The sequence below is a fragment of the Exophiala xenobiotica genome (genome assembly GCF_000835505.1).
Source record: "Exophiala xenobiotica strain CBS 118157 unplaced genomic scaffold supercont1.5, whole genome shotgun sequence".
NCBI lineage: Eukaryota > Fungi > Ascomycota > Eurotiomycetes > Chaetothyriales > Herpotrichiellaceae > Exophiala > Exophiala xenobiotica.
This window is the reverse complement of record NW_013562490.1, coordinates 3,747,561-3,774,226: the sequence shown is the minus strand read 5'-3', so window position 1 is coordinate 3,774,226 and position 26,666 is coordinate 3,747,561. Positions and strand designations below refer to the sequence as shown.

Genomic DNA, 26,666 nt, shown 5'->3' with positions numbered 1-26,666 from the left:
TCGTCGTCATCCACCTCGTCCAGCGCGGCTGCATCAAGTTCGTCGTCATCCACCTCGTCCAGCGCGGCTGCATCAAGTTCGTCGTCATCCACCTCGTCCAGCGCGGCTGCATCAAGTTCGTCAAGCAGCTCGTCAAGCAGTGCCGCTGCTGCAACCTCGTCAAGCAGTGCCGCTGCTGCAACCTCGTCAAGCAGCTCCACCTCGGCCAGCATCACCACCACCAGTGCCGCTGCCGCAAGCTCGTCCAGCAGCTCCACCTCGGCCAGTATCACCACCACTAGTGCGATGATGGCCAGCTCGTCAAGCAGCTCGACCTCGTCCAGCATCACCACCACTAGTGCCGCTATGGCTAGCTCTTCCAGCAGCTCAAGCTCGTCGAGCTCCAGCACCTCTAGCTCGATGACCTTGGCTCCTGAGGTGACCAACCCCGTCCAGCTTGCCGCCTCCACTGCGGGACCCCAGAAACGTGATACTCTGTATCTCAACTTCAACGACGGCGGTATCGGTCAACTTGGTTCGCAGGCTGATGCCAGCGACTTTACCATTGACGCCGACCACCACCTCATGACTGATGCGCTATATGTCGGTGCAGACGATACCACGCCGAACAACGAGCTGCTTGAGGCTTTCGTTTCTCCACCTGCGTACAGCACCTGGTTGAGCGACCCCTCTAACCACCTCGCTCTTCAGGACCGCAAGTTCTGTTTGACCTCCTCAAACACTATTCAGGTCGTCGAGCCTGACTACCCTGATTGCGCTGTTCCAATTACATTCATCGCTGTTCGGGTTCAGACCACGAGCACCACGACGACGGCTACCTCGACAACCTTCACCACTGCCACCACCACCGCTGAGGTGACGACCACAACTACTGCCGCTCCTACAACCACCGTTGCGCCGACGACCACCACCGCTGAGCCAACCACTACCACCTCGGCTGACCCCTCAGGCGATCTCGACACTGACGGACCGACCCCAACCCCAGTCCGCCGTGGCATTCAATATGGTGGTCGCAAGTACTACCACCACCGCCGCCATTAGACTCGTCAAGCGATCAAGGTATGAGAGGACCGACGCGGGATGTTAATGAGGATGTGATCGGAATGGGGAGGGTCTTTCTGCATGTCCAAGGGAGCATCTTTCTTTCTTTTTTCAAACGGCGCTGCACGGGCTTTGGTGATGGTTCAATAGAAGCATCCTCATGCTACGGGCGATTATCAGTACAATGGGAAATTATCGTTGATATGTGATTATGTTATAGGACGATTTCTTGTCTTTTGGCGGTGATGTTCTACGAAATACACGATGGGACGAAGGAATGGCTCTACTGAGCATGGAATGGTCAAGATAGCTTGCTGCGGCAGTACGCATGTCTTCGTCGAAGAACAATGAGAGACCAACTTGGACACGAAATGTCAACTAGTTGGTTCGCTCTCGCAACCGAGAACATGGCTTTGAGAGCGCTGTAGATGGAAAATCATAACACGGGACTGGGTTTACCATGGAAAATCCCCTGCCCCTTTCGTAGAGGCCGCACGTATGAACAACAGCTGTCAGGACCTGTCTTCATGAATTGATGAGGCTGTCGGACACGTAGCCTGGAGCAATATGGAGTCGTCACTGGCTAGACTTGTGGACCGCCTGTGTCTGTGCAAACTTGTGGACACGAAAAGATCCAACCACGAGTCTGTCATTTGAATCCATATTTCTTTGTATGCGCTAGTAATCGTATCAAATACAAGCGGCGGCGACTGAAAGAGCTTTCCCCCTTCGCACTCTCCGTACCATCGCAAGTGGACTACTGTCACTACCTACTAGTATTTTCCAATCGTTGAAGGACAGCAACACCTGTAGGCCATGGGCCCATCATCACCAGTATTCAACCTGTCTTGAACGCTGGCAAATCCACTGCTCCGGACAACGTGCAGGCCGAACTTGGCTCATGATGGGCTGAGCCAGCACAGTGCAGATTTACCATCTATCTCACCATGTTTTCTGCAATGAGAACAGTCTATCCTCACTGACCACACAGCCTGTGCCTCGCAGGGGAAAATTTCTGTTATCCTCCCTTCCCACTTGTGCGACGCGTCGAGAGGTCTGTTGACCTGACCAGAGCTGTCAGTCTCAGTCCTGACAGCTCAAAAACTCTGATAGCGCTATTCTTGACAGTACACGCGCGCCTTTTTCCTGGTCACCGTCCGCGCTGTTCAACCCAGGCTGGAGCGTCCCCTTCTGGTCTGAGTGTAAACACAAATGGTGCTCAGACTCACGCGCAAGGTGATTTTGTTGTGCCGCCTGTGGCTGCCAAAATTTGCAGTGCACGAGCAGACGCCTCAGCGCAGAGGCCAAAAGGACTACGCAAAATGCAGCGATCTGCAACGGATGAACTACTTTGGAACAGCTATTGAAGCAATATAAGAAATTGCGCAGATTGCAGTATTAACAACATAGAAATATGCCTCTGGGGGTAAACAAACACCCGCTAATATCGTCTGCAGTGCACATGAGGGTACTAAGCCGATCTCATCAGAGTAGGGTGTCTCGAAAATGTTAACGAACCATGGGACAGCGTCTCTGCAGGTACCCGAACAGACTTCGGTCCAGGCTTACGTTGCTGGCAGGCATCTAGATGGCAGGTACATGCCGCTGGGGAAAGTTGTGCTTTTCTTCGCTCGGGTCATCAAACTCGACCCTTCGACCCTCTCAACATCCAGTCCCTGCGTCTCTTACCAAGCTTTCGCCAAACGCAATTGCCTACGAGGTTCTTCTTTGCGTTCTTAAAGGTGGGCCGTACCGTGCAGCACGAATGGCCACAGAAAGAGAAAGCATGCGTCGTTCGGTCGAACCTTCGTGGCAGGACTGACCCTTTGAAACAAGTCCGCTTGCCTTTGTTGCTGGTGCTGATATTAGTAGGTTCCTATTCCTGCTCGACCAGCAATGTGCACATTGCTCCTCAAGGATGCTGGACATTTTCCGGATTTGCGGTTGATGGCCCTCCGAGCATGGCCTTGTAGCCGGACATTCGTTGCTTTTGCTATGAGCTGACCACTGTACTTCTGTGCTCAAGCCTCACACACTGGGCTCCTCAAGTCTACGCTGTGCGACCCTTGTCGGCGATCCTGCGCCAACCTGAGTGTTTTAGCCTCGGATATCCGCATCGATGCTGGACCTCCTGCTTCGACTGTTGAGCTCGCAATTCTCTGCCTACCGGTCAGGAGGCCGGACATGAGAAGATTCAGCTACCGGTCAACGACATGTTCCAATCGGCGTGCAGTAAGCCCATTCTTCCCATTGTCTGGCCGAATCTTGGAGCAGTCATCATGTTGAGAATACTATCAAGGCCTCTTCTCAAGACTCCTGCCGCTGCTTGGACGTGGTTATCTAACGCATATTCTTATTCCTGCCTCACTCACGTTCACGGAAGAAAGTCACGCCTCTTTAAGAGTCAGAATGGATGAATGGAAGGGGAGGCTGAGGGAGGATCCAGAGAGCCAATGAGCCGCCACGTGATTAGATAATTGGATGGCATCCTTATGGTACAGGCCAACCAGGCCGTCCTCCCACTTATCGGCACACCCATGAGTCCATGACCCATGCCTGGTGAGCCTCACTAGCCACGGTTCCGGGCGCCGATCGATCAATCGGGTTGGGAATATTTTTTTCTTTTAGCTCCTCCCGATTTTGCCCGGAAACGGCTCTCGGCTCAATTCACGGCCTGAAAACTGCGAGAACTGCGAGCTGTAACTCCATCAATCCCTTTTTCAAATCCAATCCATCCCAAGACCCAAAGATTTCGTCCTTGTCGTCGTCGCTTCTTCACGTCTTGTCTTTCCTCCCGCTAGACTAGATTTCCTGCTCTTCGTCTTCTGCATCATCTCCACTCTTTCGCAATGGCTGCTACACTTCCTCCTTCCTCGACCGGCTCGACCAAGCTCGATGCTGTGGTTCAGACTGCTAAGGCCAACGAGCCTCAGAAGCTCTCCGGTGTCGCACTCTACAGCAGATTCGTGAGTGAGCTCCATCACAATGTCAAGTCGGCTACTGACCGATTAATTTAGGCCTTTGCTGGTGCTGTCTGCTGCGCCGTTACTCACGGTGGCCTCACTCCCGTCGATGTGTAAGTGCCTTTCAAGCGTCTGACCTCTTGTCCCGCAACCACGCGCTGACTACGTACTCAGCGTCAAGACGAGAATCCAGCTCGACCCCGTCACATACAACACTGGCATGATTGGAGGCTTCCGAAAAGTCATTGCAAATGAGGGCGCAGGCGCTCTTCTGACCGGTATTGGCCCAACCTTTGCAGGTTATTTCCTGCAGGGTGCCTTCAAGTTCGGAGGTTACGAATTCTTCAAGCAACAGTGCATCAACACCTTCGGCTACGAGACGGCCGCCAACAACAGAACCGCCGTCTACCTCGCTTCCTCCGCTTGCGCCGAATTCTTTGCCGACATTGCCCTCTGCCCTCTTGAGGCTACCCGTATCCGTCTCGTCTCCGAACCCACCTTCGCTTCCGGTCTCGTCTCTGGTTTCAGCAAGATCGCAAGGACCGAGGGTCTTGGTGCTTTCTACAGCGGTTTCGGTCCTATCCTGTTCAAGCAAGTCCCATACACCATGGCCAAGTTCGTCGTCTACGAGAAGGTTGCCGAGGCCATCTACCGAAACGTTGACAAGAACACTGCTTCCGACGGTACCAAGACCGTCATCAACTTGGGATCTGGTCTGATCGCCGGTTTCGCTGCTGCCCTCGTCTCCCAACCTGCCGATACTATGCTGTCCAAGATCAACAAGACAAAGGGTCTCCCTGGTGAGAGCACAACTAGCCGTCTGGTCAAGATCGCAAAGGAGCTGGGTTTCCGTGGCAGCTATGCCGGTATTGGTGCTCGTCTCTTCATGGTTGGTACTTTGACCGCTGGTCAATTCGCCATCTACGGTGACATTAAGCGAGTACTTGGAGCTGTAAGAATTTTCCCTCCGATGTCTGGAGCGACTGTGCTAACTCTTTCATTAGACTGGTGGCGTCGAAATTGCCAAATAAACGATTCGAAGACGATATTCAGCGACTGATCCCTCGGAGTACGGTTTCGATTACGTCCCTTTCTCGTTCACATGTGGTTGGAGCAGATGCTTAGCAATACAATTCAGAGCAATCTTTTTAGACTTGGGAGGTCCTTGCCGGTCTCGTTTTCTGAATAAAAAAATCAACGGTGGACATGGACGACCCATGGAGATTGCTTTGCAGAATGTGCATCCCCATAGAGCCTTTTGCAGAAGATAGATCTGCACGAGGCATGATTGCATGAAAAAGCACTTATCTAGATTAGACGGGGGATTATGTACCAACAATTAATGGCACAACTCAGACTTTGCTCGGTATTATTGTGATTCATGTGCTTTTCCGTTTAGGCCTGAGCCGATGCTCGAAACGACGTCCGACACGAGACATAATACCTACATGCCATCTGGATCAAAGCTGGAATGTCGAGCTGGCTTAGGCACAGTCCTCTGCCCTGCTTGCTGCTACTCGTAGCAAGAAAAATGCTGATCAAGGGCCCTCCTTGTTCCGTCTAAAGGCAAACAGCGCATCGTCTTTCCCCGCGAAACTCGGGAGCGGTACCTGAGCCACTTTCTCCCAGCTCGGCTTCTCTCTAGCCATGTACTCATCGACCATCATATCCTTGAAGCCCGTATATCCATTGCCATTCTGGGTGCCGGCCACGACGATGACGTTCCCGGTGAAAGCATCAAGGACCTTGCGTGTGAAGTCGCCACCGACGATCGGGTAGACCAGCAGGAGCATATGATCAGGACAACCTGACCGTTTGCGCAGGTACTGTACGCCGTCCGTGGCGACCGTGTCTGCGATCCACGTCGTTCGCCATCGACTCTGGCCGCTGTCCACGGCGACGACATTGACTCCCAACCGCCTCAGCATGAACGTCCAGTACCCGTTGCCGCTACCCATGTCGAGCACATTTCGGCCCGCGGCGAGCTTGTTGATGATCTGCAGAGACTCGTACGACGGCACCACACAGCCGAAATGGTGCATGTAGACAGGCAGCATGTGGTGCGAGGATTTGACCAGGGCGGTGTTTGCGTTGGGACCCGCGTACTCCAAGGCAAGACATAAGTAGGCCCAGAAGTCCAAGGCCGGGTTCTGATGGCCTATGGTCGCTACACTTTTGGCGCCGTTTTGTGGTTGCGATGATGTTGAGGAAGGAATTTTGAACTTGGGCACAGTAACGGACGAGTCAAGATATCGTTTGCTGAGCAAGTATTCCGCGATCGTGGCACGCAGAGAACCTTTCTTCGCGTTCGCAGAGAGTGATTTCAGACTGTTCGCTGCAGACTTGGTAGGGTCGAACAAGGCCATGTATGCCTGTATGTCTCCTGCCGGCGGATAGCCTGCTATCCGTAGTGACGGTTGACCTGGGACGATTCCGCAAACGTCCCCGTCTCCCTGGCCTTCTCGAGGCTCTGGGGCTAGCTCGACATACCAAGCATGCAGGCCGTTCGCCCTCCCAGCGTGGATTGCAGCCTCGACCTGTGACAGGTTCACGGATGCCGAGGCGTGATATGTGAAGTTGTCGCCCGGAGGTAGGTCGAAGGCGGTGGTTATTGCCGCTCTGAACTCGTGCGCATTGAGATGGCCGTGGATCTTGGACCATACCTCTAGGTCGTCGCCGTCACGCAGGCGCGAAGGCGACCATGTCTTTGATCCCTCGGTCGCTGGACCTGGAATTGAGGGCATTGGTGTGGTAGCATGAGAAAATATGCTGGGGTTTGCTTTGGAAGCGTTGATAGATGCTCGTTAATCATTCATCGTGGCCGCTTTATGGAGGAAACGATTGGCGGATCAGTCACCTTAATCCCTATCGTAGTACGCACCGTAGATGACCCCCGCGATCTGGCCAACTTAATATCTGCTGCTTTAACCGAAAATGCCGCCATAATAAGTGGCACAAGTCCTAATCGAGGTGGACAACTCCTTTACCTTGCTATAGAGTAGGTGTTCAAGGTGGACTATATAGGTAGGTAGGTGTAAGATGCATACGAGAATTGTTTTGTCCCTGATCCATGAGGTAGACGCTATATCGTATCGCAAAACTTGTTGTTATCCTCTTTAGAGACGCCGACTCGAAGGCCGAGAGGACTACGAGCACAGGATGAGACAAGAGCCCTCTTGTTCCACTAATGCCACCTTTCGTTTTATTCAGAGGCTGCATTCAGAAGCACAGAACCCATTGGATAGCATGATCTCCTGGCTGCAGACTGGTTACCACGAACGCGGAGGCGGAGGTGGAGGTGGGGGAAATGCAACCATCTCACTCTGGCCTCGGATGTTTGCCCATCGAATGTGCCGACTCCGCTTTCTTAGCCGGGACGTGTTTCTGACTCTTCGATATGAAGTCAGGACACATTTCGAGCTCAGGAATCCACGGAGGTGCTCAACAAGTCATGCCTACTGAGGCTCTAGTCTGGAGATGGAGACTGTAACGCCACGAACTAGCAAGTCTCGTCAGCGAGATACCGACGGTACTCGGGTTGAGAGAAAGAGGATCCAAGACCGACTTGCACAACGGGCCACCCGCGAGAGGACCAAAAATCGCATTGCATTTCTCGAACAGCGCCTTCAGAGTCTCGAAGCTAGCGACAAGCAAGGAGAAATTTCCAGTCTGACGCGAATCATCGACGATCTTCGGAACGACAACCACCGTCTCCGTAATGCCTTGGTCAAGATCCGTACGGCTGTTGACCAGACTGTCGCTACCACGGAGCGGGAGGACCACTGCGATGGCCGGAAATCGCGGAAAGCATGTGGGTGCAGCATAGACTTGAATTGCAGCTGTCGGAAAATCTTTAGGTCGACCTCGCCGACCGATTTGGAGCATGCGGGCCCATCGGCGCCTAACAACCAAGGCAAACGTCACGATTCAACGTCGACGGAGGCTTCTGATGTGAGTGAAGTCGTCCAGGGCAATCTTGGTCTCTGTCAGCCGGACACGGTAGGCGGGCTGAACGGTCTTGAAACATTCTTTGACTTCAATCCGGACGCTCTGCTCGAAATGTTTGAGATGGGCACTACAAGTCCCAATGCTTGGGATCCTGCAACGCCTTCGCCATTTGACTTTCGCCTTCCCGCGTCGGAGACAGTCAAGACTGCACCAGATGTGGATAAGTGGCACGTATCAAATGGCGCTTTCATTCACGCCCTCAATTCGGTCAAGAAACGCGCCGTATCAAACCTTCACCTCGATCTGCATGTGCCCTTCAAAGCAGCGATCTGGGGCTGGGACAACGTGGGTTCTGAGGCACAACATCCAGTTTGGCGTGCATTGCGCCAGGTCGATCAGAGAGTGTTCGGCTCATGGAGGTCGAAAGCGCAAAGGATTGCCCTCATGTATGTGTGTCAGACGTTGATTCAGTATCGTGAAAACCCAACCAGGGAAAATCTAGCTCGAGTCCCCCATTTCGTCCGACCGAGGTGAGTCTTTTCTTCGCACTGCCACCATCCCCCAAGCCTCTGACGCCAGCAGACCGTCTCAAGAAACGATCCAACATCCAGCTGTCATAGACTTTCTCATATGGTATGTCTAGGGCGACCTATTGCCTTGCATTGGTTCTCACAGTCTGTTCTCCCAGGCCAGGCCTCCGTGACCGTCTTGTCTTCGAGCATAAAAAGTACACTGCCACAGGGTCCTTCTCTGCAGCATTCGTCGAGAACTTCAACTTCTACTGGCCATGGTCCGATCGCGACATCTTCGTTCATGATCCTGTCACCGACCGGTACGAGGTATCGAAGGTATTCCTGGAATACGTATACAACTTCAAGAATTGGACCATGAAGCCCGGATTCTTCCAGAAATTCCCAGAGATGCAACATGATATCGCCATGTTTGAAGAGCCGCCGAATTTTCCTGGAGCCGTCTGGACGGTGTGAATGAATCGCAGAGGAAAAGCTTCTGGAACCCCCCGTAAAGACGCTCCCAAAAGTCCAAAAGTCACACCGCTTCCGGCGGCTGTACGCCCTCAATGTAGGAAAACGGGTGACAAGGCCGGACCACTGCGGTTTTGGGGCATCGGGTTTGCGAACGTACATGGGTGCCACTCTGACGAGCATCATTTCACGCTCGATAGTCCGCTCCTATGTCTACAGTCTCTTTCATGAGGTCAACTCACACCGAAGGCCGTGGCGGGGCTGCCCAGAGACGTTTCGATGGCCAGCGCGGATTAATGCAGGATTCATGTCCTAGAAGTGGGTGGACGAAGAGTCGCTTATGTCAGCCTCACCGCTTAGCCTGGTTGCTACGGCACGGTCCGCCCAAGAATTACAGTATCTGTGATATTTTGATCCCCGCAGAAAAATGTTGCGAGAGTTCGATCAGTCGCAGTCGCAATCTGTGGAAGGCGCTCATCTCTTCCGTGAATACATGTTATGATATATTTCATACTCGAGACTATGTCGATAGCGTAGTTAGACTACGTTCCTCCCGATCCATCGCTTCACACAACCCTTCACCCCCTGCCTCCACACAAAGTACGATGGACGCCCACGCACACCTCCTCTCCCTCGGCTGGGCAGGACCGGGCCACTCGCTCGACTCACGACCCTACAAGCAAAAAGGCCACCGCGGCCTGGCCTATGACCCTGCAAAGGTCGGCAACACCGGCACCGGCCTCGTCAAACCGCTGGGGATCTCGCAACGGCAAGGGCGCCTGGGCGTCGGCAAGAAAGCGCACGAACCACAAGCCGGGAACGAATGGTGGCTGAAGGGCTTCGAGAGCGCGCTGGGCAATATTGGCAAGAGCGAGAGCGAAAGGAGCAGCGGCACGTCGACGCCTATCACGAACCCCAGTGGTGGCAAACACAGCGGACTCTACAGCTTTTTCATCAAGGGCCAGCAAATGCAAGGCACGATTGAGGACGCCGACGACGACTCGATGAGAACGTCCACTAAGAGGAAGAAGAGTGATGTGTTGGGCGATGAAGACACGAACGAAGATGCCCTCTCAAAAAAGCAAAGAACAGGAGCAGCCGTCGAGTTCGAGCAAGTAGGCGCATTCATGACTTTGCGAGACAAAGATAAGAAGCGGAGGAAACGGACAGAGAGACCGAGCCCCGTTGAGGAGTTCAAGCAGGTGGGCGAGTACCTCGAGGCACGGTCGGAGACGAAGAAAAGAAAGCGCAAATCTGAGGCGCAGCCGTCGGGAGTGCGCACACCTGCCGCCGAAGACGAGGAGCAGCCTGAAAAGGCCGAGACCAAGGAAGAGAGACGAGAGCGGAGGCGAAGGAGGAAGGAGGAGAAAGATAGGCAAAAGCAGTTGGCGGCTCAAGTCGATGGGCATCAGTCGGAATCTGCTGAGACTGAAGACGCTGCTACGAAGGCTGCTCGACGTGCAGAGCGGAAGAGGAGGAAAGCTGACAAGACCGCGAAAGCTGCACAGAGCTGATGAGGCTGCTTTTCTGTTTGATATGAGATGTACGCCAATTGATGACCAAACATGCCCTTCTATGATACTCATCGTCCAGTCCGGTTCCGACTCCAAACGATGCCGCCGTTGTCAACTCTCTAAGTCCTGCTCGGGTGGTTTGCCCGGCTTCCCACTCCTGATCCACGGCCTCTGCACCCAAAACTCGTCTCTGATGATATCGACATGCCTTGTCACGACTCTCGCCTTTTGCCGAATTTTGCGCATCTTCTCTGCTTGCGTCTTCGACCCAGGCTGTTCGATGCCTCGCCAGACCTCGTCCCCTTCATCGCCTTTCGGCTCACCTATCGTGGCCGTTGTCTCGAGCGCGTAGTCCCTGTAGATGACACTTCCTTTGCGACACATCTCCGGTTCGTTGTTGTAATTGATCCCGAACCGCGACCAGAGGATCTCATTCTTGTCGCCCGACACGGTGCCCTTGAGGAATTCCTCGGCTTCGGTATGCGACATTCCGCCATTCTGCACTAGTGCCCAGAACGTCGTGTTGTAGAGATTATTGATGTGGCCTGTCATGTTTGCAAGACGTGTCGATCAGCTTATCGCTGGCCGGAAGGAGAAAGCGACTGAAAAGAGAAGACAGAAGACGAGTATGCCTTTAGAGACGATAAGGAATAGCAACAGGAAGGAAACGTACAGTCAACCTGCCTCCAGCTCAGGTAGTCTCTTAAATTCTCCCATGACGGATAACACACCACTCTTCCATCGAAAGTAGGCAGCATCGCGACATCCAGAGATGCGGCAGTCCCATCTTCCCACGCACTGCCACTCTGGAACGCCGTGGGCCACAGCGCGACGTACGCAGCCGTGAAAGTGCTGACGACAGTACTCACGAGTTTCGCATTCCTTCGTTCAAACAGATTCATCGACTTGTGAAACACGAAGCTGTACTCATCCGAGATACCGTAGGCCAGGACGATCTCGGGGATCGATGTCACGACTCGCGTGGCGGCTAGATTCATCAAATTCAGTGCGCGGATGTCGTTGGGTTTGCCAAAGCCATAATGGTTCGACAATCTGGACGAAGGACGGCCAAATCAGCAGACATCGTTGACCGTGGTAGCAACCGATTGAAGGGGGAAAAAGATATTGACATCTGCATACTTATGAAATCCTCGACCATCAATTCTCACGACAATCCATGTGTTCGGCAGTAAGTGCTCGTCGCGCTCGAAGTTGCGCACATATTCATATCTGTCGTTGCATTAGAAGGCCGTACTCGTACGACCCAGCTCGCCAGAGCTTGACAGAGGTCGCTACATACTTTGAATTCGCCATGTGCTGATGAGTCCACGACCGTCTTTGGAATTGTATTACGGAGTAGAGAATTCACCATTCTGTGCATAGAGTAGGAATCCGAAATCCAGAAACAAGTATCTGATACGAATCCTTCAGCAAAAGTGACATCCTCGAAGGAAAAAAGAAGCTGACAACCCACGTGAAATGAGTCAAGTAAGCACGGCCACCACACACTACACATGCGTAGAGCGGTTTCACTATTGAACCATCAGGTACAAAACGCAACCACGCCGCCAACGACGTTTTAATATCAGACTGTACGGGCAAGTGACGAATATATCCTTATAACTCATTCTGTTCATGCATCATCATCTTCCCTTTCCTCTCCAGTCTCGCTGGCTCGCTCACTACTCTCACTAATCTCACTCGCAGTCAGATCCTCTCTTGTCCCCTTTTTGCTCTTACGCATAAAGTTCCAGTTGCTCAGGCTGGTCCTGCTGGTCTTCTTCTCCTCCGCGCTGGGAGTAGTCGAGGTACTCTCCAAGCTCCTCCCAAGATGAAGTTGCTCGCTTGATCCTTGCTCCTCCTCATTCTCACCATTTGGTGCAGATGCTTCTTTTCTTGAGAAGAGACCTCCGCCTTTCTCCTTCCAACTTCCAAACTTATTGCTGCTGGCTTTTCTGGTGATCTTGGAGATGAATGTTGGTTTGACAGGCGTGCTCTCCATTGACAAGTTGGCGCTGGTCCCAGACACAGTGCGGTCAAGAGTATCAGAGTCCACAGTCGAGATTGTCGCGGCCAGAGAACTAGTATCCTTGGACTTCCGTGACTCGGCCGGCGAAGTTGCCTCAGGATCTGTCAATCTCTCCTTGGACTCTTTGGACTTGGACTTCTCTTTAATCTTCTCACTTCTCCTGCTAAACAACGTGGTAAATGATGGCGCAGCAGGGTTGAGTTTCGGTGTCGAGGCTTGTTGTGATGATGCTGGCCGTGTACCGATGGGCGCCTGCATAGGACGTATGGGTTTCCTTTCTGGCTCGATGATTATGGATTCATTCTTTGGCAGCGAGAGATTACTGGTAGAAGCATGCACCACGGACGGGCGACGCGAGTGGTTTCGTGAAAAGGACTGGAACGAACCCCAGTCCGGAGCAAGCGGACTGTTTCGCATCGCTGACTTCTCCGGATTCCACGCGTTGAACTGAGCTTCCAAGGAAGGACGAGGCAACTTGTCGAACGAGTAAGTAGATGATGGTCGAGGAGAGGATGTGTCTCCACGAAGCCCAGGATCGAATGAGCCCGTCCTTGGTGCGAAGGGGTCATACGCTCCAGATGCAGCTGCCGATTTGCCGAATCCAGGGAATCCAAAAGCACGACGCGCTGATGCGAAGCGTGAAGGCTCGGACACCTTTTCTTCTGAACCATTTCCTCGCAGAAGTGTCCCAGGAAGGGCCCAATTTCCACCGTAGCTCAGACGTCTCCTCGGCTGTGCTGTGGCATCGAACTCGTCCATTTCTCGAGGATATGACTGACTTTGGCCTGACTTCAGAGACCCGAGCAGTGGTGGCTGATCGGCGAAAGTCTTCCCACGCTGCCTGTTGAGCCCAAACATGGAAGACATTGACATATATTTTGGCTTTGTCGTTTGCTGAGGGGCTTCTTCCTCGGTCTCATCAGCCTTCTCGTCATATTTCTTGCCCGAGTCTGATGACTTCTCAGTATCGAGGACCGGCGCAGAGGTTTGCATGGGACTGGAGAACGATCGGCCTGACGATGACCCGGCAGACGGCGTTTCTGTACGGCGAATATCTTCCTGCAACGCTGGAGGACCTATCTTGGGGAAAGGTGCCGTTCCTGAATCGGATCCTGCTGTTGGGCCGGTTTCAAGATCAGTGTCCAGTAGCTCATCTGCAGATTCGTCTCCAAGTAGATCAGCAGGTAACAGCAAGTCCGCTCTAGGACTCATTGGAACGCTCGTGACGGGCTCGATGTCGTCAGCAGTAGACGCCGTGATGTCCGATGGCATGCTCAGGGTCATTCCGTTCTGCGGATTGAAATAATTTGGCACAATAGTCGTAGGTGATGCATTAGTGACTGCTGTATAATGCAACGCAGCTGGAAAAGGCTCCGGACCAGCGAACAGGCCCCGAGGCGAGGAAATGCTACTCCCGTGAGAACTGGTATGCCGTGGTCGCCGTATAGGACGCATGCTTCGTCGAAAAGCTTCAGGATCGAAAGGAGCTACTGGCGCAAATGACACCGTGTTGGCTCTGTTCGCTTCATTTGTCTTGATTTGCTCCTGCGTGAACTTAACCTGCTGATTGATGTTGTGCAAATCGTGCCACAGCCGCGCATAAGTTTGCTGTAGGCTGTCGTACCTCGCTCTCCATCTCAAGTCGCGCTCACGCTCCAGTCGATCGGCCTCTCGAGTTTCGTCTGTTTCATCCTCGACATTCACCTGCTGGCGCTCTTCTTCCATGGACTTGATTTGCAAAGCCTTCTCCTTGTTGTCTTCCTCCAGCATTGCAACCTCTTTCTGCTCCTCCTCGACCTTCTTACGAATCTCTCTAAGGTCGGATTGCGCCCTATGCTCAATAGCAGCTTTCTGGGTCTCAATACCAGCAATCTCCTTCATCATCCAGGCAGTCTGATCCTCCCATTTGGCAATTTCATCTCGGCGTTTCCTTCTTTGATTTTCTTTTTGCTGCAATAGCCGCTCTTTCTTCGTCTTCTCGCTCTGAGCAGTTCTGCTAGCAGTTTCGGCTTTGTGAACCTGCTTGCGCAGATCATTGCTTGCTTCGTCCCGTTCCTTCAGGCTTTGCCTCAACTCGTCCCGTCTGGCCTCGAGTTCTTTTAGTGCGTTGTCAAATTCTCTATCCTCCTCTTGAATCTGTAATTCCATCGCTTCAATGTCTTGCTGGACCTTTTGAAACCGTTGTGACAGTTCTGCAAGATTGCCGTCCGCCTCTTCATCCGCGCCTCTCGACGCGGGATCTTGAGCCTGCTGAGAATCAACGGCGTGATTCGCGGGCGAAGGTCTCCGTCCAGTTGTTCCTCTCCGCGCCGTCGGTTGCCCGCCACTGAACTCTCGGATCATAGTAGGTGCAGAGACTGGTGCAAGCGTCGTGGTATTTCGTACTAGAATGGCTCTGACCTTGGGGACAGAGTCCGATTCATCTGGGGGGGCATTCGAGTGAGACCCGGGCATGCGAACATGCAGGGGACTGCTAGGTGTCTGGAAGCTCGTGGAACTGACACAAAAGACACGGATATCATAGATGCTGCCTGGAGTAAGGTCGTAGATAGCCGCGCCCATGTCGTGTTTTCTTGTTGTCCCAACAATCCTGCCATTGACCTCGACATGGTGCTCTTGTACAGAAGTCGAGGGCTCCGAATACTTCCAGGTGATGTGAAGCTCGCGGTCGGAGATGTCTTCGAGGGTAATGAGCGGAGTTGGAGGGATATCGAGACCGAGTTTCTCTACTAGGACATCGTTCGGAGTGGTCAGGACGGAGTAGGCACGCCATAGGAGCCTGGAAGTTGTCAGCGGCGGTTACATCTGACCGACGAGGAGGGTGTCTACCATGAGAAAGCCCATATGACGGCCAACAGCATAACCAGAGCCATGCGACCCTTGACGTTAACTCTCGGGGCCAGCAATTGATAGGCATAAGTAGCCCAGTCGACCGGCTCGGAGCGCCATCTAGATGAGTCCATCCACAACGGTGGTATGGCAGGCATACGCTCCAAAGGATAACATGTAAGTATAAAAGAAGCAAATAGCAAAAGACACGCAAGATATGTTTTGGAGTGTTAGGAGGCTTTTCCCGTCAGTGTCAGTGCCACTCTATGAACCGACTTGGGTGGCCGCCCGGTTCCGCAGTTGCGATGGGGGCAATGACCTCCTCTCTTAATTTTCCAGATGCCGGCAGCCTTGGCATCTATGCAACCAACTCACAGAGACGACGTCTACTAATGCAGCAATCCTCGAAAGTATCCTGTGTTGATTTCTGGGGGCATTAGCAGGACTTGTGAATTTCCACTTTCGACTGAATTCTGTCGAAGTACCGAAGACGCAGACAAAAAAAAGATCATGCCATCCATATCATACAATGCTACGTAGCCGTCGTCTATCCTGGGTATCACAATGTATCTTCTTAGCAGCCGGAAGACTAAAAATGTCCTGCTGCTCTCCTAGCCTTGCATTTCAGCGTCTCCGTCGTCGTCGCCCCCAACATCGTCATCACCAAAGACATCCTCCATGGTGCCCAGTCCTTCCTCATCTTCATCGCCTTGCTCATCCATCTGCATGAGATCTTCGGGTTCTGGTCGCTCCTCTGGTTGTACTTCATCGATGCTCTCTTCTCCCTCACTGTCCCATTCATCCTTTAGTCCCCAGCCCAAGCCAGTCAAACAGTATTTCTCGTGGGGTAAGCGGACGCCGCCAATGATCGGACCGCTCCTCTCATTGTCTCTCGACTGCGCGCCCAGAGATATTCTGTTTCGCTCATCTGCCAGATTCTTGAGAAAGTCCTTGGGTAGACTGCCTTGAAATTGGTATCCCATTCGTGAGCCTATTGACATGCGTAGTGCAGCCAGGCTCACATCACCCTCCTCGGCTTTGGCTTGATTTTGTCTAGCTCCGCGTCCCTTGGTCTGCGCACCGCCATCTGCCTGATCGTATGCCTCGTTTTGAATGTGAAGGGCATCGCTTAACACCGAACTTGTGTATCTGTAGGCAAAGTCCATCAATTGCAGAGGCACCCGCTGCTGATATGCGGAGATGCCGTGCGATACCAGAAGAAGGTGTATTAATCGATGATCTCGAGGTCTTCTAGACGTTCCATCGTCTGATAGCGAGGTCAGAGGTTGGGAGAGAAGGGCTTCGACTTGTGGCTGTGCTACGGTTCCGGAGGATTGTGGAGGTTGCGGTCCCTGTGACGATGGTTCTGCAGGTGGTGTCAAAGGACCTGGAGGATTTGCAGGAGAGCTCATGGTAGCAACAGAGAGAGGGTAAGTGGCCCTCAGGTCACGTAGTGGGAGTGCTGATAAGCGCAAACCTGGCCAGAGACGCTTGGGATGATGTATTTGGTGACGAACAATCTGGTGACGAACGATTTCCGATAGTCGCGTGAGACTGGTCTCTTATCGCTAGTGAGTGTCCATCATGGAGAGTAAGGCACCGGTACAAGGGAGAGGCGTCCAGGAAAAAAGGGTCGAAGACGGATCTGTGGGAGTGCGATGTTAATGAAGTACTGTAGTATAGCCGGGTCGATTTGTCTGCGCAGGGAATCCGGGGAAAGCAATTAGACATGATATGTGGCTCGGTGGCTCTCTAAAGAAACTTAGGGCTGCACTAGAGGAGGCATTAGAGAGTTTCCGTCCGGACCATAAATAGAATGGTCAGCCGAGGCTACTAAAAGTGGTTGAGCATCCAACACATGCATCATCCACATCATCTTGTTGCTTCCGACGTCCTCCTTGTTATGCCGAATATCTCCCCATCATTTTTCTTCGTCCATCGCTTCATCTTGCATGTGCTAGTCTGAGATATCTGGACATGTAACCTGCCTCAAGTACCGTCCTTCTTTCTGTACTATTATTGGCATTCGGCGTTGTCTGTTCCTCAAGTCTTGCTCCAAGCCTTTGACGTCGTCTGTCATCAGATCAGGCAACCCAGTCATGTGCACTTCATAGCCAGAACCGGCCGTCTCTACCACCTTTGGCATCCTCAAACAACTGTGCCATACGATTGGTACACGATGCAATACGTTCGAAGCTTGGGGAACGGTGTCTCCAAGACCTGGAATTCCATCAATCCTGCCACACTCTCTGGTGCTATCGATGTTATAGTCGTCGAGCAAGAAGATGGCACTCTGGCATGTTCTCCTTTCCATGTCCGATTCGGCAAATTTTCCTTACTGCGACCTTCTGATAAGAAGGTCGAATTCAAAGTCAATGGGGCCAAGCAAAATTACGCTATGAAACTGGGTGATGGCGGAGAGGCCTTCTTTGTCTTTGAAACCTCTAGTGAAATTCCCGAAGGTTTACAAACTTCGCCTCTCATATCACCCGCTAGCAGTCCTCCAGTTTCCGCCGAAGGTCGACCGCCGTCACCTGGTCTGTCGGAACCCACCTTTCTCGATATAACAGAACCCGAGAAAGACCGCCAATCTCCAGAGCCTATGTCAGGTCGCCCAATTCCCCAGATCAGACGTCAAGGAACAAATCTTAGCGACCAGAATATCCTCCAATCACTCCCGTCCTCTAAAATCGACCTTTCCGGAATACCTGCGTCCGACAGGGCATCGACTGCTCCTTTGGCGTTAGCACGTTCTGCGTCCGAAGAGCTTCTCCCTGTAGCAACACGGCAAGAGCTTGACTCCGTCAGTGACTCATTTCTTCATAATGGCATATTGCTTCCGCCAAAGTTCAACCTCGATGGCTCCACCACTCCAAAAGCCCCCGGCAGTCCGCCCTCATTGAGGCCAAAGGAAGCATACGACCGCGCAATGACTCTGTCCAAAAAGCTGTCCATTTCCAACATTCGATCTCAGGTCACCGAGTCCGGAGATCTCATGCTCGACATGACTGGTTATAAGTCCAGTGAAGATGAAGCACTTCGCGCTGAGGCTGTTGCACGCAAGCTGCTGTCGGAGGAGCTAGAGGGAAACTACGATATCGGCTCTCTGATCGGTACCGACGAGAACGGCAACCTCTGGATATACAGCAGTGAAGAGGCTCGAGATGCGGCTCTTCGGAAAGCGTCGGGTAGTGTGCTCGAGGGAGCCCCTCCGGTCTCCCTGGATAATGCTTCTGATCCCGGTTATCACAGTGATAGTGACAGAAGTGCATCACCGGAGATACTCGGCAAAGCTTCAACCCTTGGCCATCAAAGGGCACAATCCGAAGAGATCACCCCAAGCCCTCGCATGTCGGTAGACCAGGGCCGCAACTTTGCAAAAACTCTCCGCCTGACGAGTGACCAGCTCAAAGCGCTCAATCTGAAGTCTGGCAAAAATCAAATCTCCTTTACTGTCAACCGCGCCACCTGCACAGCATACATGTACTACTGGACGTCGGATGTCCCAATTGTGATCTCTGATATTGATGGCACCATCACAAAGTCCGATGCATTGGGTCACTTGCTGAACATGGTGGGCCGAGACTGGACGCATGCCGGAGTTGCGAAACTGTATTCCGACATTGTAGCCAATGGTTACAACATTCTATACCTAACGAGTCGCTCGGTTGGTCAAGCCGATACCACTCGAGCATACCTGAACGGTATTGTCCAGGACGGCTGGAGGTTGCCCGAAGGTCCTGTGATACTGAGTCCCGATCGGACAATAGCAGCGTTACGACGGGAAGTCTACCTGCGAAAACCAGAGGTCTTCAAGATGGCCTGTCTGCGAGATATATTGGGCCTTTTCCCAGGAAGGACGAATCCGTTCTATGCCGGTTTTGGCAACAGATTCACTGACGCACTGAGTTATCGAAGTGTTCACATACCTTCGACTCGAATTTTCACCATCAACACCAACGCCGAGGTCTCATTAGACTTATTGACCCTGAACAAATACCGCAGCAGCTACGTGACCATGCGTGAGGTAGTGGACCACTTTTTCCCTCCCGTCTCGACGCTTGTCAAAGAAGGTGGCGAGGACTATACCGACTTCACCTATTGGCGGGATTTGCCGCAGGATTTGGAAAATTTTACGCCGACAGATTCTGAAGCGGAAGAGGAGGAATCCGAGGAGGAAGAAGAGGAAGCGGAAGTCGAATCCGACAATGAACTGGGCGATAGTTTCATGTCGAGGGACAGTTTGGAAGAATCTATCATGAGCGAGTCCATCCGCGAATCCGTCGAATTCGACAACACGGCTGAAGCCCTCGAACAGTCACGGATCGATGACGATTCGGATGACGAAAGAGAGGCCGACTTTGCTGATGATTATCTCGGTGACGATGCTGCGCAAAGACGAAAAGCTTCTCAGACACCGACCCCAAGGTCTCCGAGACGATAGATTGAATAGAGCGGAGGAAGTGTACCATGATTGCATTGAGCGACGGCATGGCGTGAGGCACTGATTTGGTCAAAGCTGCGAAAAGTGAAGCATTCGAACAGGGACAATGGCGGCGCAAATCTGAGCAGCTGGCAAGGGGGAATGTGCCTCTCCGGCGATATTGTCAGTGTAATAATAGGAGCTGCATGAAGCGAATGGAATTGTTTTCTGTCTTTGGCCCTGGTCGTTCTATCCGAGCCCTGCAAAACTCCTGGCTCGCTCGTTCATTGCTATATGAAGATGGAATATCCATGAATCTCGCCATCTGCTGATCGTGTCTCATGCTCATGCTCATGCTCATCCTCTTATATTCTCACAATCACAACCTCGCTTCAGCAAGTGATTCACTAGCATGCTGAACCCCTGAACAGCTATTGCCCATACTCAGTCACCAAAAAATTCTCTCGTATCCAGCACTACCATGCCCAAAACTCTGTGTGTCCACCGTGTACCGCCCAACAAAGTCCCCCTCTCCCACTGTGGCGACTTAAACTCAACAACCGCAACTCTCCCGTTCTGAAATACTGGCAGATCAATGCTTCTTCTCCGCCTCTAACCGGCTTACAATCCTATCGAATCGACTCAGACACCCGACACCCTCCAACGCACAATCCAGCACCCAGAGCCACCACACGGCCGTGCCCACCTCGACCCAATACCTCTTCAACCGCGTGTTTGCCAACCACGCCGTCTCACCGACATGCAGCACCACCATGACGGCCAGCACGAACGGCTGGAGAGTGTAACTCAGCCTCGCCAGTCCCGGCACCGCGCCCCCGAGACTCCAAATCCGTGCGATGACACTGCCCGACTCCGGCAGCAAACTCTCGCGGAACGGGAACGTGGCGAAAATCAACGCGCACAACGCACTGAGCGCCCACTGCCAGGCTCGGTCCGGCGGGACATATCGATCCAGCACGACATCCGAAAGACCCAGCTCGGAAAGGCAGTCATTGTGCATCGCCACGAGCCTCTCGCGGGCTTCCATGAGTGACTTCATGGGCGGCTCGAGCGGGACGACGTGCCGGCCATAACTCGATGTGATGATCATATGTTCCGACGTGATGTCTAGCATTTGCGCCGTGCTGGTCCCGGGGAGCGGGACGTGACAGTACCGCATGAGATACAGGCGCAGCGACAGGGCGTGGTCGCTGTTCATGTGTGATATGATCCGGGCTTTCATCACTGCCGAATCCGGAGCTCCGCGTGGTGGGTTGGGAGGCGATGTGGCGGACATATTGGTTCTCCGTTATTGGCCTCCCGGTGGAACAAAGAGAAGACTGGATTGAAAGAGATGCTCAGAGAGAGAGAGAGAGATGTACAGTAGTTGTCGACAAGGGAGGACAAGAGAAACAGCTTAATCTGAAGCCTTGCGAGATCGGAGTCAAAGTGCCGCCAAGAACATATGAAGTAGTCGACTGCGCCTAAACGAGTCACTCACGCAATGGCCTCTACTACCTTGGAAGGATATGAATATGTATAGATGTAAAGGATGACCAGTACCGGGAAATGAAGTCTACAATGCCTTGCTGGTGGTCGAGCGATTCACATAATTCCAGACGCTTTAATGGAACCTCAATTTCAGCAGCAACTGATTCTCAAAGGATACTATATTGTCAGATTCTCCTTTGCTCACAACGAACCTCGTACCTCCCCACTGTAGACCAATGCGGTTTATATTCTGTCGGTTCTCGACATCGAGTGTAAGGTATCAATATAGTCCATTCATTGCATATCACAGCCAAGTGCATCTTTGTCCCGAAAACCAGACAAGACTTCCGCCTGCACTCCAAAAATGCCCTTCTTGAGGCGCCACATTCCATGTTCTTATCCTTATCCAACTTCATAACCCATCACTTCGTAACTCATGTCAATGTATTCTGGCAGCGGTCGATCTTGTATGTACCCGTCTCTTTTAGCGTGGAACTGGGACTGGCTCATGTTTCGTGTTGTTCTCCACGTCTTCTGCGTCGAGACAACTGTTCGCCTGCCGTATTTGGAATCACCAGCAACACTGTGTTGGTTGGTGAGACCTCAGGGTAGCAACAATCCTTTGCCATATTCGGAGGTCTTATCTTACCGTATGGCTTCTTCATCCTGATGCTGCCTCGCTCGTTCCTGCATGTGCATACAGCAATAATTCGGCATTTTGTGAATTGACCGCATTTGCAGGATGTGTCTCACGCCAATCAAGTAGTGCTTCATGTACTGCCTCATCACTGTCAATCAAAATGAAGTCACCGTCCTCGTCTCGGTAGCGTAATCGTACGGACCCCGAGGCAATCGAGTGATTCGTGAATCTTGCCAATTTTGCGTCAATGCGATCAGCGAGCGATCGGAATTGAATGTTGCTGGCAATGATCATTGAGACATAATTCTCATCAAAGCATACCTTTGCCTTCAGCTGGCTTGGTATGTACCCGTCCCCGTCGCTCGAAGGTGATGATACGGGAGGGGAAAAGGTGCGGCCTTGCGACAATGATGGTGCATGTCCGGGTCGTCTGGCCTCGTTTGCATAAGAATTGTCGTACGTATACCCGTGACTCTGCATCCCGGGACGGGGTCCCTGGGGCAAGCCATATTGTGGTGTTCCTCCCCTCGATGGCGGAGCATTATTCGGAGAATTGTTCTGGCTCCTGGAAGGAGGAGCCATTTGCTTCGCCATATGTGCCGGGATAGGAGGCACGCTTGGTGCATGTTCACCAGACACATATTTGCGGCTCTGCTGTACCATGGGATGCACATCCGGACTGCTTGCCGACCTCATGCGCGGGGGAGGCATCCCTGGACCTTGTGGTGGCCCTCGATTCCGCCCGTTCACCAAGTAGGGATTTCCATTCACATGGCCATTGGCGTTTCGGGCCATCGCGGGCGCAGTGTTCCTGTACGAATCCTCAGGTCGCTGGCCACCCCCGCTTACAGGAGTCGCACCTCGGTGGTAACCAGAAAATGCCGATTGCGAGCTTGACCGCGCCGACATTGTCGATTGCGATGTTGAATCTCGCTCGATTGGAGAGAAATATGAGCCACCATAAGAGTCTTGAGGAGACTGTACAGGCAGTCCTCGAGTGTTCAGTGACAACCCCCCCATGTCATTCGTGGGCACCCGCATACGGCCAGCCGACAAATGTGGATTGCTCCCGCCACTACCACCTGTTGCCGATCGCGACCGCAAACTTGTACTTGAAGCATTCCTACTCATGCTGAACTCCGAGTATCCTGTCGCGTCAGTTCCTCCGTATGTCGTACCGGACAGTCTGCTGTAATCGTCGTCCTCTTCCTGATTCAGGTAAGGATTCTCCATGTTCATCCCTTGCAGTGAAAGGAGCTGAGTATCGGACGTTGTCCCCGTGTGTCGGGATTCCAACATACAAGACGAGCGCTGGGTCTCAATCATAGTGTGCCACTTCTGTAAGGTATCGTCATTCTTGAATTTGATGATAAACGTGTCTGTCACTGCTTGCTCATTCTTCCAGGAAATTTGTAGTGAGTAGCTTCCAGGAGTTGACTGGGACGACACACTGATGACATTTGTGAAGTAGATCCGCCCTTTCAAGTTCATCTTCGGTTTTCCATTTCGACTCAATGATGGTTTGTTGTTAGCCAACCTGTTCTTGGGCTTATTAGCATTGACGTCTTTGCACATAATCAAGATGCGGGTGAAGAGATAGATGTGATATTCTTTCTCGTCCGATCGACTGCCGCTATCTTTCATGACATTGAATGTCCCAAGCAAGAGAATCTCGCCGAAAGTCGTGATGTTCAATTGCTTCCAGTCATCGATCCGCTCTTGAAGGTCTTGTAGCGCGTCGTCGCGGGTCTCTTTGTCGATAGAAGCGTCAGCTTGCATAAGTACATCTTGGATAATTGCAATAGCGTCTGTCAAATCCGATTTGAGACTTTGGTCTGGAGTTTGGTTTTGAAGGTCCTGGAAGGTTAGCACTTGTATCATCAAGCGATCCAGCATACACCAACCTTGAGCAACAACGGGTATTTGGTCAGCCGTTGAAATGGCTTGAGTAAGAACCCATTCAGGATAGTGGGATTTGCCAGCATTTGTCGCGCCAACGGTGATTTGGCCCTCTCAACCATTCTATCCCATTCTTGTTGACATGTAGTTTCGCACCTCCTTTGATTGGCAATGAATGGTTCGTACTGTCTGAAAGGGTCCTTGTAGTGGACGAAGAGTCTGCCCCAGTTTTGTTGCTCGGCAGGAGTCTCATTCTGTTGCTCAATCCGAATCAAAAATCGCTGCGCGAAGTCGAGCAGATTGTTCAGATTCAGGAAAATATTATGGATTGCATCGCCTGTCAATGCACCCACCTCTTCCAGTTCCTTCTTCAGCGCCTGCAAATTCTGTAGATGGTGGACATACTGCCTCTCCGTCTCAACCAGTTCCTTCAGGATGTGTTGTCTGCGCGTTAGGGTTTTTGGTACTTGATCGGGCGCATTTGAGCCGGTGTCTGTACCATCCCGCGAATCTTCACTGTCCGTCGAAGGATGCAATTTCCCACTCAATCTCAGGATATCAAGGACCCGATTGATCAACTTTGTGACTTTTACGAAACCGGTAGTGTTATCGCTGTACAAGTCCGTGACGGTGAAGGTGTCAGCTGCCGGGATCTCCATCTGTTGCATGCATGCTTTGATGAATAGAAACGCGGCTTCTTTTCCTATTCTTTCTGGTCGCTTCGTGTCCACTCGTAGGTCGCCTTCTTCGGGATTTGAGGCATTGTATATGGTCAGCAACGGCAGGCCGCTTCGGAAGCATTGCCACAACGAGGAAACCGGATCAGAACCCTCGGCTTCGCGCTCCTCCATCTCCTCCAAGTATGGGCGAAAACCGGGGACCCCCGATAACCGGCGGCGCAGTTTGATGCATATTTGGTAGAGCGATTCTCCATCTCTTACATTGATGATGTTGTTCCGATCCAAGATAGGTCCATGATCACCGTTCATTGTGGGGGGAGATGCGAGCATAGCCGTCTCAGGGTTTTCGATACGCGCCGAAAGCAGATGGTGGATTGACAGGTGGAGGAGAGGATTATCAGCGCATGAGTAAAGGCAAGCCTGTGCCGAATGCGATCGGACAGGGTTTTTTCGTATTAGGACGAAGCGCAAAGGATTCGTATGCGACGCGTACAGAATTCGGTAAGGATCGTAGGAGAGTTGTTGGGCAGTTCAAGGAGCGTCAAAGAGCGGACCAGCGCAGGTAGGCAACAAAGACAGATATCTAAGACACAGGTGTCAGGTCAACCAGGAGGATTTGAGGAACAGAGTTGTCCTCGTAGGACGTGGGATGGGCAGCAAAGTAAGGAGACCATGGAACAGGCGTACCACAACAGCATAGATTGACAATTCTTTTCCCCAGGTTCCACGGCCAGATAGGCGGCGGCGATAACGAGAGGTAAGGGAGGGACGATGCAAGGCTGTCCGATGCGGCCTGTGGTTACTATTGTTGGACCTGATCGCGGACGAGGTTGTGTCTGGTCTCGCAGAGAAGATGTATGGTTGGTCGAAGTGATGCAAAGGGAGCCAATCAATGGAATGAAGCGAGGGATGAGAGCGCGAGCAGGTGGACTATGAGAGGACAGCCCCCAAAGGAATCTTCTCAAACTTGATAGTACGGACGACGAGTAAGCCAATGGATAGCGACGATGGTGTAGACACAGGGTGATTTGTATGTTCGTCAACCCTTAGGAGGGAGAGAACAGGAAATGGGATGGATTGGTAGGTAGTGTGGTAGTTGAAGCTGCGACCACAGAAACACACAGCGGTGGGCGGCACCGAAGTCGAGGATCTAACGGGGGCGAACTACTCGCTGGAGACTGGTTCGGGGGCTTTTTTGACATGGGCTCGATGGGCACCATGGGCTCACCAGGCTTGATACAACTTGGCCCTGCAGAAGACGGTCTGCCTCTTCGCTTGACATGAATCTTCTGCTTTTCCGCTTCCACCTCCTGTTAAAACAAGTTCACGACTGTGATACAGGGTCCTCCTCTTCCTCAACCATTATCGTAGTTCAAGCCTGATTCCCTTCATGCTTGCTCTCAACTTCGACTTCATCCAGCACATCTCCTCTCATCCTCATCACCGATCAAAATACTTGTCGCGCGCTAATGCCAGACCCCTGTAGCCGTCTGTGTGGAAAACATTTCGAACGCTCCAGCGCATCCTTCATCCGTTCCCGCGTGGATGGCGCCGCCACCATCATGTCGCAGCCAACATGCTGTTGCTCACCAAAAGAGCCCACCGGAGCCCCATAAGAATACTGCTCGGCCTATCCGGGCATGATCAAACACTTCATCAGAGCCCCAGCGGTCGGTAGAGTTTTGTCTAACCGGGTGCCTTTCCACCATCTTACATGACCATTTCCTTCCCCGAGAGTTTGACCTTTGGGCGAATGACCAAGGCTTACTGGTTATATCCTAGCTGCCCCATGCTAGACGTCCAGTGGCCTTTCGGGGACTCAAGATGCCGGCAAAGTTGTGATTTAGATGTACGGATACAGCACCCGGCTATCTCCATCGGGTCTTTGGATTTTGAAAGGGGTACTCCGTGCACTAACAGTATTCAAAGTCATACACATGAGTCGGACACTGGGCCATCTGCTGGCGGCTCCTCTCAATTCAAGTTCCCCACGAAGGAAGAAAGCACAGCTTCCATTGCAGATCATACCACGTCAAGCGACGAGTCTGCCATGTGAGAGTGGAAAAGCTTCTCCACTGCGTGTTTCAGCAAACCGCATATGGTTTAGGGAGGAAACAGACGAAGATGTGGCATGCAGCCATCAAACACTGGTCTTGATCTGTTACAAACTCTCCGATCATGGGGTGGTGCTGTCGCTGATACTGCACGTCTATCTTTGACCCTGCG

At 52.4% G+C, this 26,666-nt stretch overlaps 11 protein-coding genes across 12 annotated transcripts; 5 read left to right on the top strand and 6 right to left on the bottom strand.

The window, feature by feature from the left end:
• Positions 1 to 399: 399 nt before the first annotated feature.
• Positions 400 to 1,041, top strand: PV05_09209 (uncharacterized protein; the record flags this gene model as incomplete). Its single annotated transcript, XM_013458791.1, has 1 exon — positions 400 to 1,041. One exon carries the CDS (start codon positions 400 to 402, stop codon positions 1,039 to 1,041), a length of 642 nt encoding a protein of 213 aa, XP_013314245.1.
• Positions 1,042 to 3,679: 2,638 nt separating this feature from the next.
• Positions 3,680 to 5,370, top strand: PV05_09208 (uncharacterized protein). The gene is made up of 4 exons (XM_013458790.1): positions 3,680 to 4,007; positions 4,059 to 4,117; positions 4,179 to 4,956; positions 5,009 to 5,370. Exons 1-4 carry the CDS (start codon positions 3,891 to 3,893, stop codon positions 5,033 to 5,035), a joined length of 981 nt encoding a protein of 326 aa, XP_013314244.1. The 5' UTR covers positions 3,680 to 3,890; the 3' UTR covers positions 5,036 to 5,370.
• PV05_09207 (uncharacterized protein) lies at positions 5,297 to 6,755 on the bottom strand. The gene has a single exon (XM_013458789.1). The coding sequence runs from the start codon at positions 6,746 to 6,748 to the stop codon at positions 5,543 to 5,545; it is 1,206 nt and encodes a 401-aa protein (XP_013314243.1). The 5' UTR covers positions 6,749 to 6,755; the 3' UTR covers positions 5,297 to 5,542.
• A 572-nt stretch (positions 6,756 to 7,327) lies between these two features.
• PV05_09206 (uncharacterized protein) lies at positions 7,328 to 9,192 on the top strand. Its single transcript, XM_013458788.1, has 3 exons — positions 7,328 to 8,482; positions 8,535 to 8,585; positions 8,641 to 9,192. Exons 1-3 carry the CDS (start codon positions 7,482 to 7,484, stop codon positions 8,936 to 8,938), a joined length of 1,350 nt encoding a protein of 449 aa, XP_013314242.1. The 5' UTR covers positions 7,328 to 7,481; the 3' UTR covers positions 8,939 to 9,192.
• Positions 9,193 to 9,372: 180 nt separating this feature from the next.
• PV05_09205 (uncharacterized protein) lies at positions 9,373 to 10,506 on the top strand. Its single transcript, XM_013458787.1, has one exon. It carries the CDS (start codon positions 9,541 to 9,543, stop codon positions 10,447 to 10,449), a length of 909 nt encoding a protein of 302 aa, XP_013314241.1. The 5' UTR covers positions 9,373 to 9,540; the 3' UTR covers positions 10,450 to 10,506.
• PV05_09204 lies at positions 10,415 to 11,891 on the bottom strand. Of its 2 annotated transcripts, XM_013458786.1 has the most exons (4): positions 11,750 to 11,891; positions 11,590 to 11,679; positions 11,123 to 11,502; positions 10,415 to 10,994 (listed from the first exon to the last, which is right to left on the bottom strand). In XM_013458786.1, the coding sequence occupies exons 1-4, from the start codon at positions 11,761 to 11,763 to the stop codon at positions 10,561 to 10,563; spliced, it is 918 nt and encodes a 305-aa protein (XP_013314240.1). In that variant the 5' UTR covers positions 11,764 to 11,891; the 3' UTR covers positions 10,415 to 10,560. The 2 variants fall into 2 exon arrangements, with proteins under 2 accessions (XP_013314240.1, XP_013314239.1); XM_013458785.1 differs by lacking the exons at positions 11,590 to 11,679; positions 11,750 to 11,891 and having other exon boundaries at positions 11,123 to 11,580.
• A 50-nt stretch (positions 11,892 to 11,941) lies between these two features.
• Positions 11,942 to 15,588, bottom strand: PV05_09203 (uncharacterized protein). The gene is made up of 2 exons (XM_013458784.1): positions 15,308 to 15,588; positions 11,942 to 15,257 (listed from the first exon to the last, which is right to left on the bottom strand). Exons 1-2 carry the CDS (start codon positions 15,463 to 15,465, stop codon positions 12,083 to 12,085), a joined length of 3,333 nt encoding a protein of 1,110 aa, XP_013314238.1. The 5' UTR covers positions 15,466 to 15,588; the 3' UTR covers positions 11,942 to 12,082.
• A 225-nt stretch (positions 15,589 to 15,813) lies between these two features.
• Positions 15,814 to 17,005, bottom strand: PV05_09202 (uncharacterized protein). Its single transcript, XM_013458783.1, has one exon. The coding sequence runs from the start codon at positions 16,717 to 16,719 to the stop codon at positions 15,919 to 15,921; it is 801 nt and encodes a 266-aa protein (XP_013314237.1). The 5' UTR covers positions 16,720 to 17,005; the 3' UTR covers positions 15,814 to 15,918.
• Positions 17,006 to 17,193: 188 nt separating this feature from the next.
• PV05_09201 (uncharacterized protein) lies at positions 17,194 to 19,967 on the top strand. The gene has a single exon (XM_013458782.1). It carries the CDS (start codon positions 17,487 to 17,489, stop codon positions 19,749 to 19,751), a length of 2,265 nt encoding a protein of 754 aa, XP_013314236.1. The 5' UTR covers positions 17,194 to 17,486; the 3' UTR covers positions 19,752 to 19,967.
• On the bottom strand, positions 19,938 to 21,124 carry PV05_09200 (uncharacterized protein). The gene has a single exon (XM_013458781.1). The coding sequence runs from the start codon at positions 21,025 to 21,027 to the stop codon at positions 20,323 to 20,325; it is 705 nt and encodes a 234-aa protein (XP_013314235.1). The 5' UTR covers positions 21,028 to 21,124; the 3' UTR covers positions 19,938 to 20,322.
• Positions 21,125 to 21,348: 224 nt separating this feature from the next.
• Positions 21,349 to 25,512, bottom strand: PV05_09199 (uncharacterized protein). Its single transcript, XM_013458780.1, has 3 exons — positions 25,128 to 25,512; positions 23,766 to 25,023; positions 21,349 to 23,718 (listed from the first exon to the last, which is right to left on the bottom strand). The coding sequence occupies exons 2-3, from the start codon at positions 24,768 to 24,770 to the stop codon at positions 21,883 to 21,885; spliced, it is 2,841 nt and encodes a 946-aa protein (XP_013314234.1). The 5' UTR covers positions 24,771 to 25,023; positions 25,128 to 25,512; the 3' UTR covers positions 21,349 to 21,882.
• Between the last annotated feature and the right edge of the window lie 1,154 nt (positions 25,513 to 26,666).

Excerpts from the sequence above, each read along its gene's own strand:
- PV05_09208 (XM_013458790.1), top strand. The coding sequence starts at position 3,891 with ATGGCTGCTACACTTCCTCCTTCCTCGACCGGCTCGACCAAGCTCGAT. Across the intron at positions 4,008-4,058 it reads TCGCACTCTACAGCAGATTC|GCCTTTGCTGGTGCTGTCTG; the intron begins GTGAGTGAGCTC and ends CGATTAATTTAG. Across the intron at positions 4,118-4,178 it reads GGCCTCACTCCCGTCGATGT|CGTCAAGACGAGAATCCAGC; the intron begins GTAAGTGCCTTT and ends CTACGTACTCAG.
- PV05_09207 (XM_013458789.1), bottom strand. The coding sequence starts at position 6,748 with ATGCCCTCAATTCCAGGTCCAGCGACCGAGGGATCAAAGACATGGTCG.
- PV05_09206 (XM_013458788.1), top strand. The coding sequence starts at position 7,482 with ATGGAGACTGTAACGCCACGAACTAGCAAGTCTCGTCAGCGAGATACC. Across the intron at positions 8,483-8,534 it reads CCCCATTTCGTCCGACCGAG|ACCGTCTCAAGAAACGATCC; the intron begins GTGAGTCTTTTC and ends TGACGCCAGCAG. Across the intron at positions 8,586-8,640 it reads GTCATAGACTTTCTCATATG|GCCAGGCCTCCGTGACCGTC; the intron begins GTATGTCTAGGG and ends CTGTTCTCCCAG.
- PV05_09205 (XM_013458787.1), top strand. The coding sequence starts at position 9,541 with ATGGACGCCCACGCACACCTCCTCTCCCTCGGCTGGGCAGGACCGGGC.
- PV05_09204 (XM_013458786.1), bottom strand. Across the intron at positions 11,503-11,589 it reads GATGGTCGAGGATTTCATAA|ATTGTCGAACCATTATGGCT; the intron begins GTATGCAGATGT and ends TCCTTCGTCCAG. Across the intron at positions 10,995-11,122 it reads GAGCTGGAGGCAGGTTGACT|GCCACATCAATAATCTCTAC; the intron begins GTACGTTTCCTT and ends CAAACATGACAG.
- PV05_09203 (XM_013458784.1), bottom strand. The coding sequence starts at position 15,465 with ATGCCTGCCATACCACCGTTGTGGATGGACTCATCTAGATGGCGCTCC. Across the intron at positions 15,258-15,307 it reads GTCATATGGGCTTTCTCATG|GCTCCTATGGCGTGCCTACT; the intron begins GTAGACACCCTC and ends GACAACTTCCAG.
- PV05_09202 (XM_013458783.1), bottom strand. The coding sequence starts at position 16,719 with ATGAGCTCTCCTGCAAATCCTCCAGGTCCTTTGACACCACCTGCAGAA.
- PV05_09201 (XM_013458782.1), top strand. The coding sequence starts at position 17,487 with ATGCAATACGTTCGAAGCTTGGGGAACGGTGTCTCCAAGACCTGGAAT.
- PV05_09200 (XM_013458781.1), bottom strand. The coding sequence starts at position 21,027 with ATGTCCGCCACATCGCCTCCCAACCCACCACGCGGAGCTCCGGATTCG.
- PV05_09199 (XM_013458780.1), bottom strand. The coding sequence starts at position 24,770 with ATGCTCGCATCTCCCCCCACAATGAACGGTGATCATGGACCTATCTTG. Across the intron at positions 23,719-23,765 it reads AATACCCGTTGTTGCTCAAG|GACCTTCAAAACCAAACTCC; the intron begins GTTGGTGTATGC and ends CTAACCTTCCAG.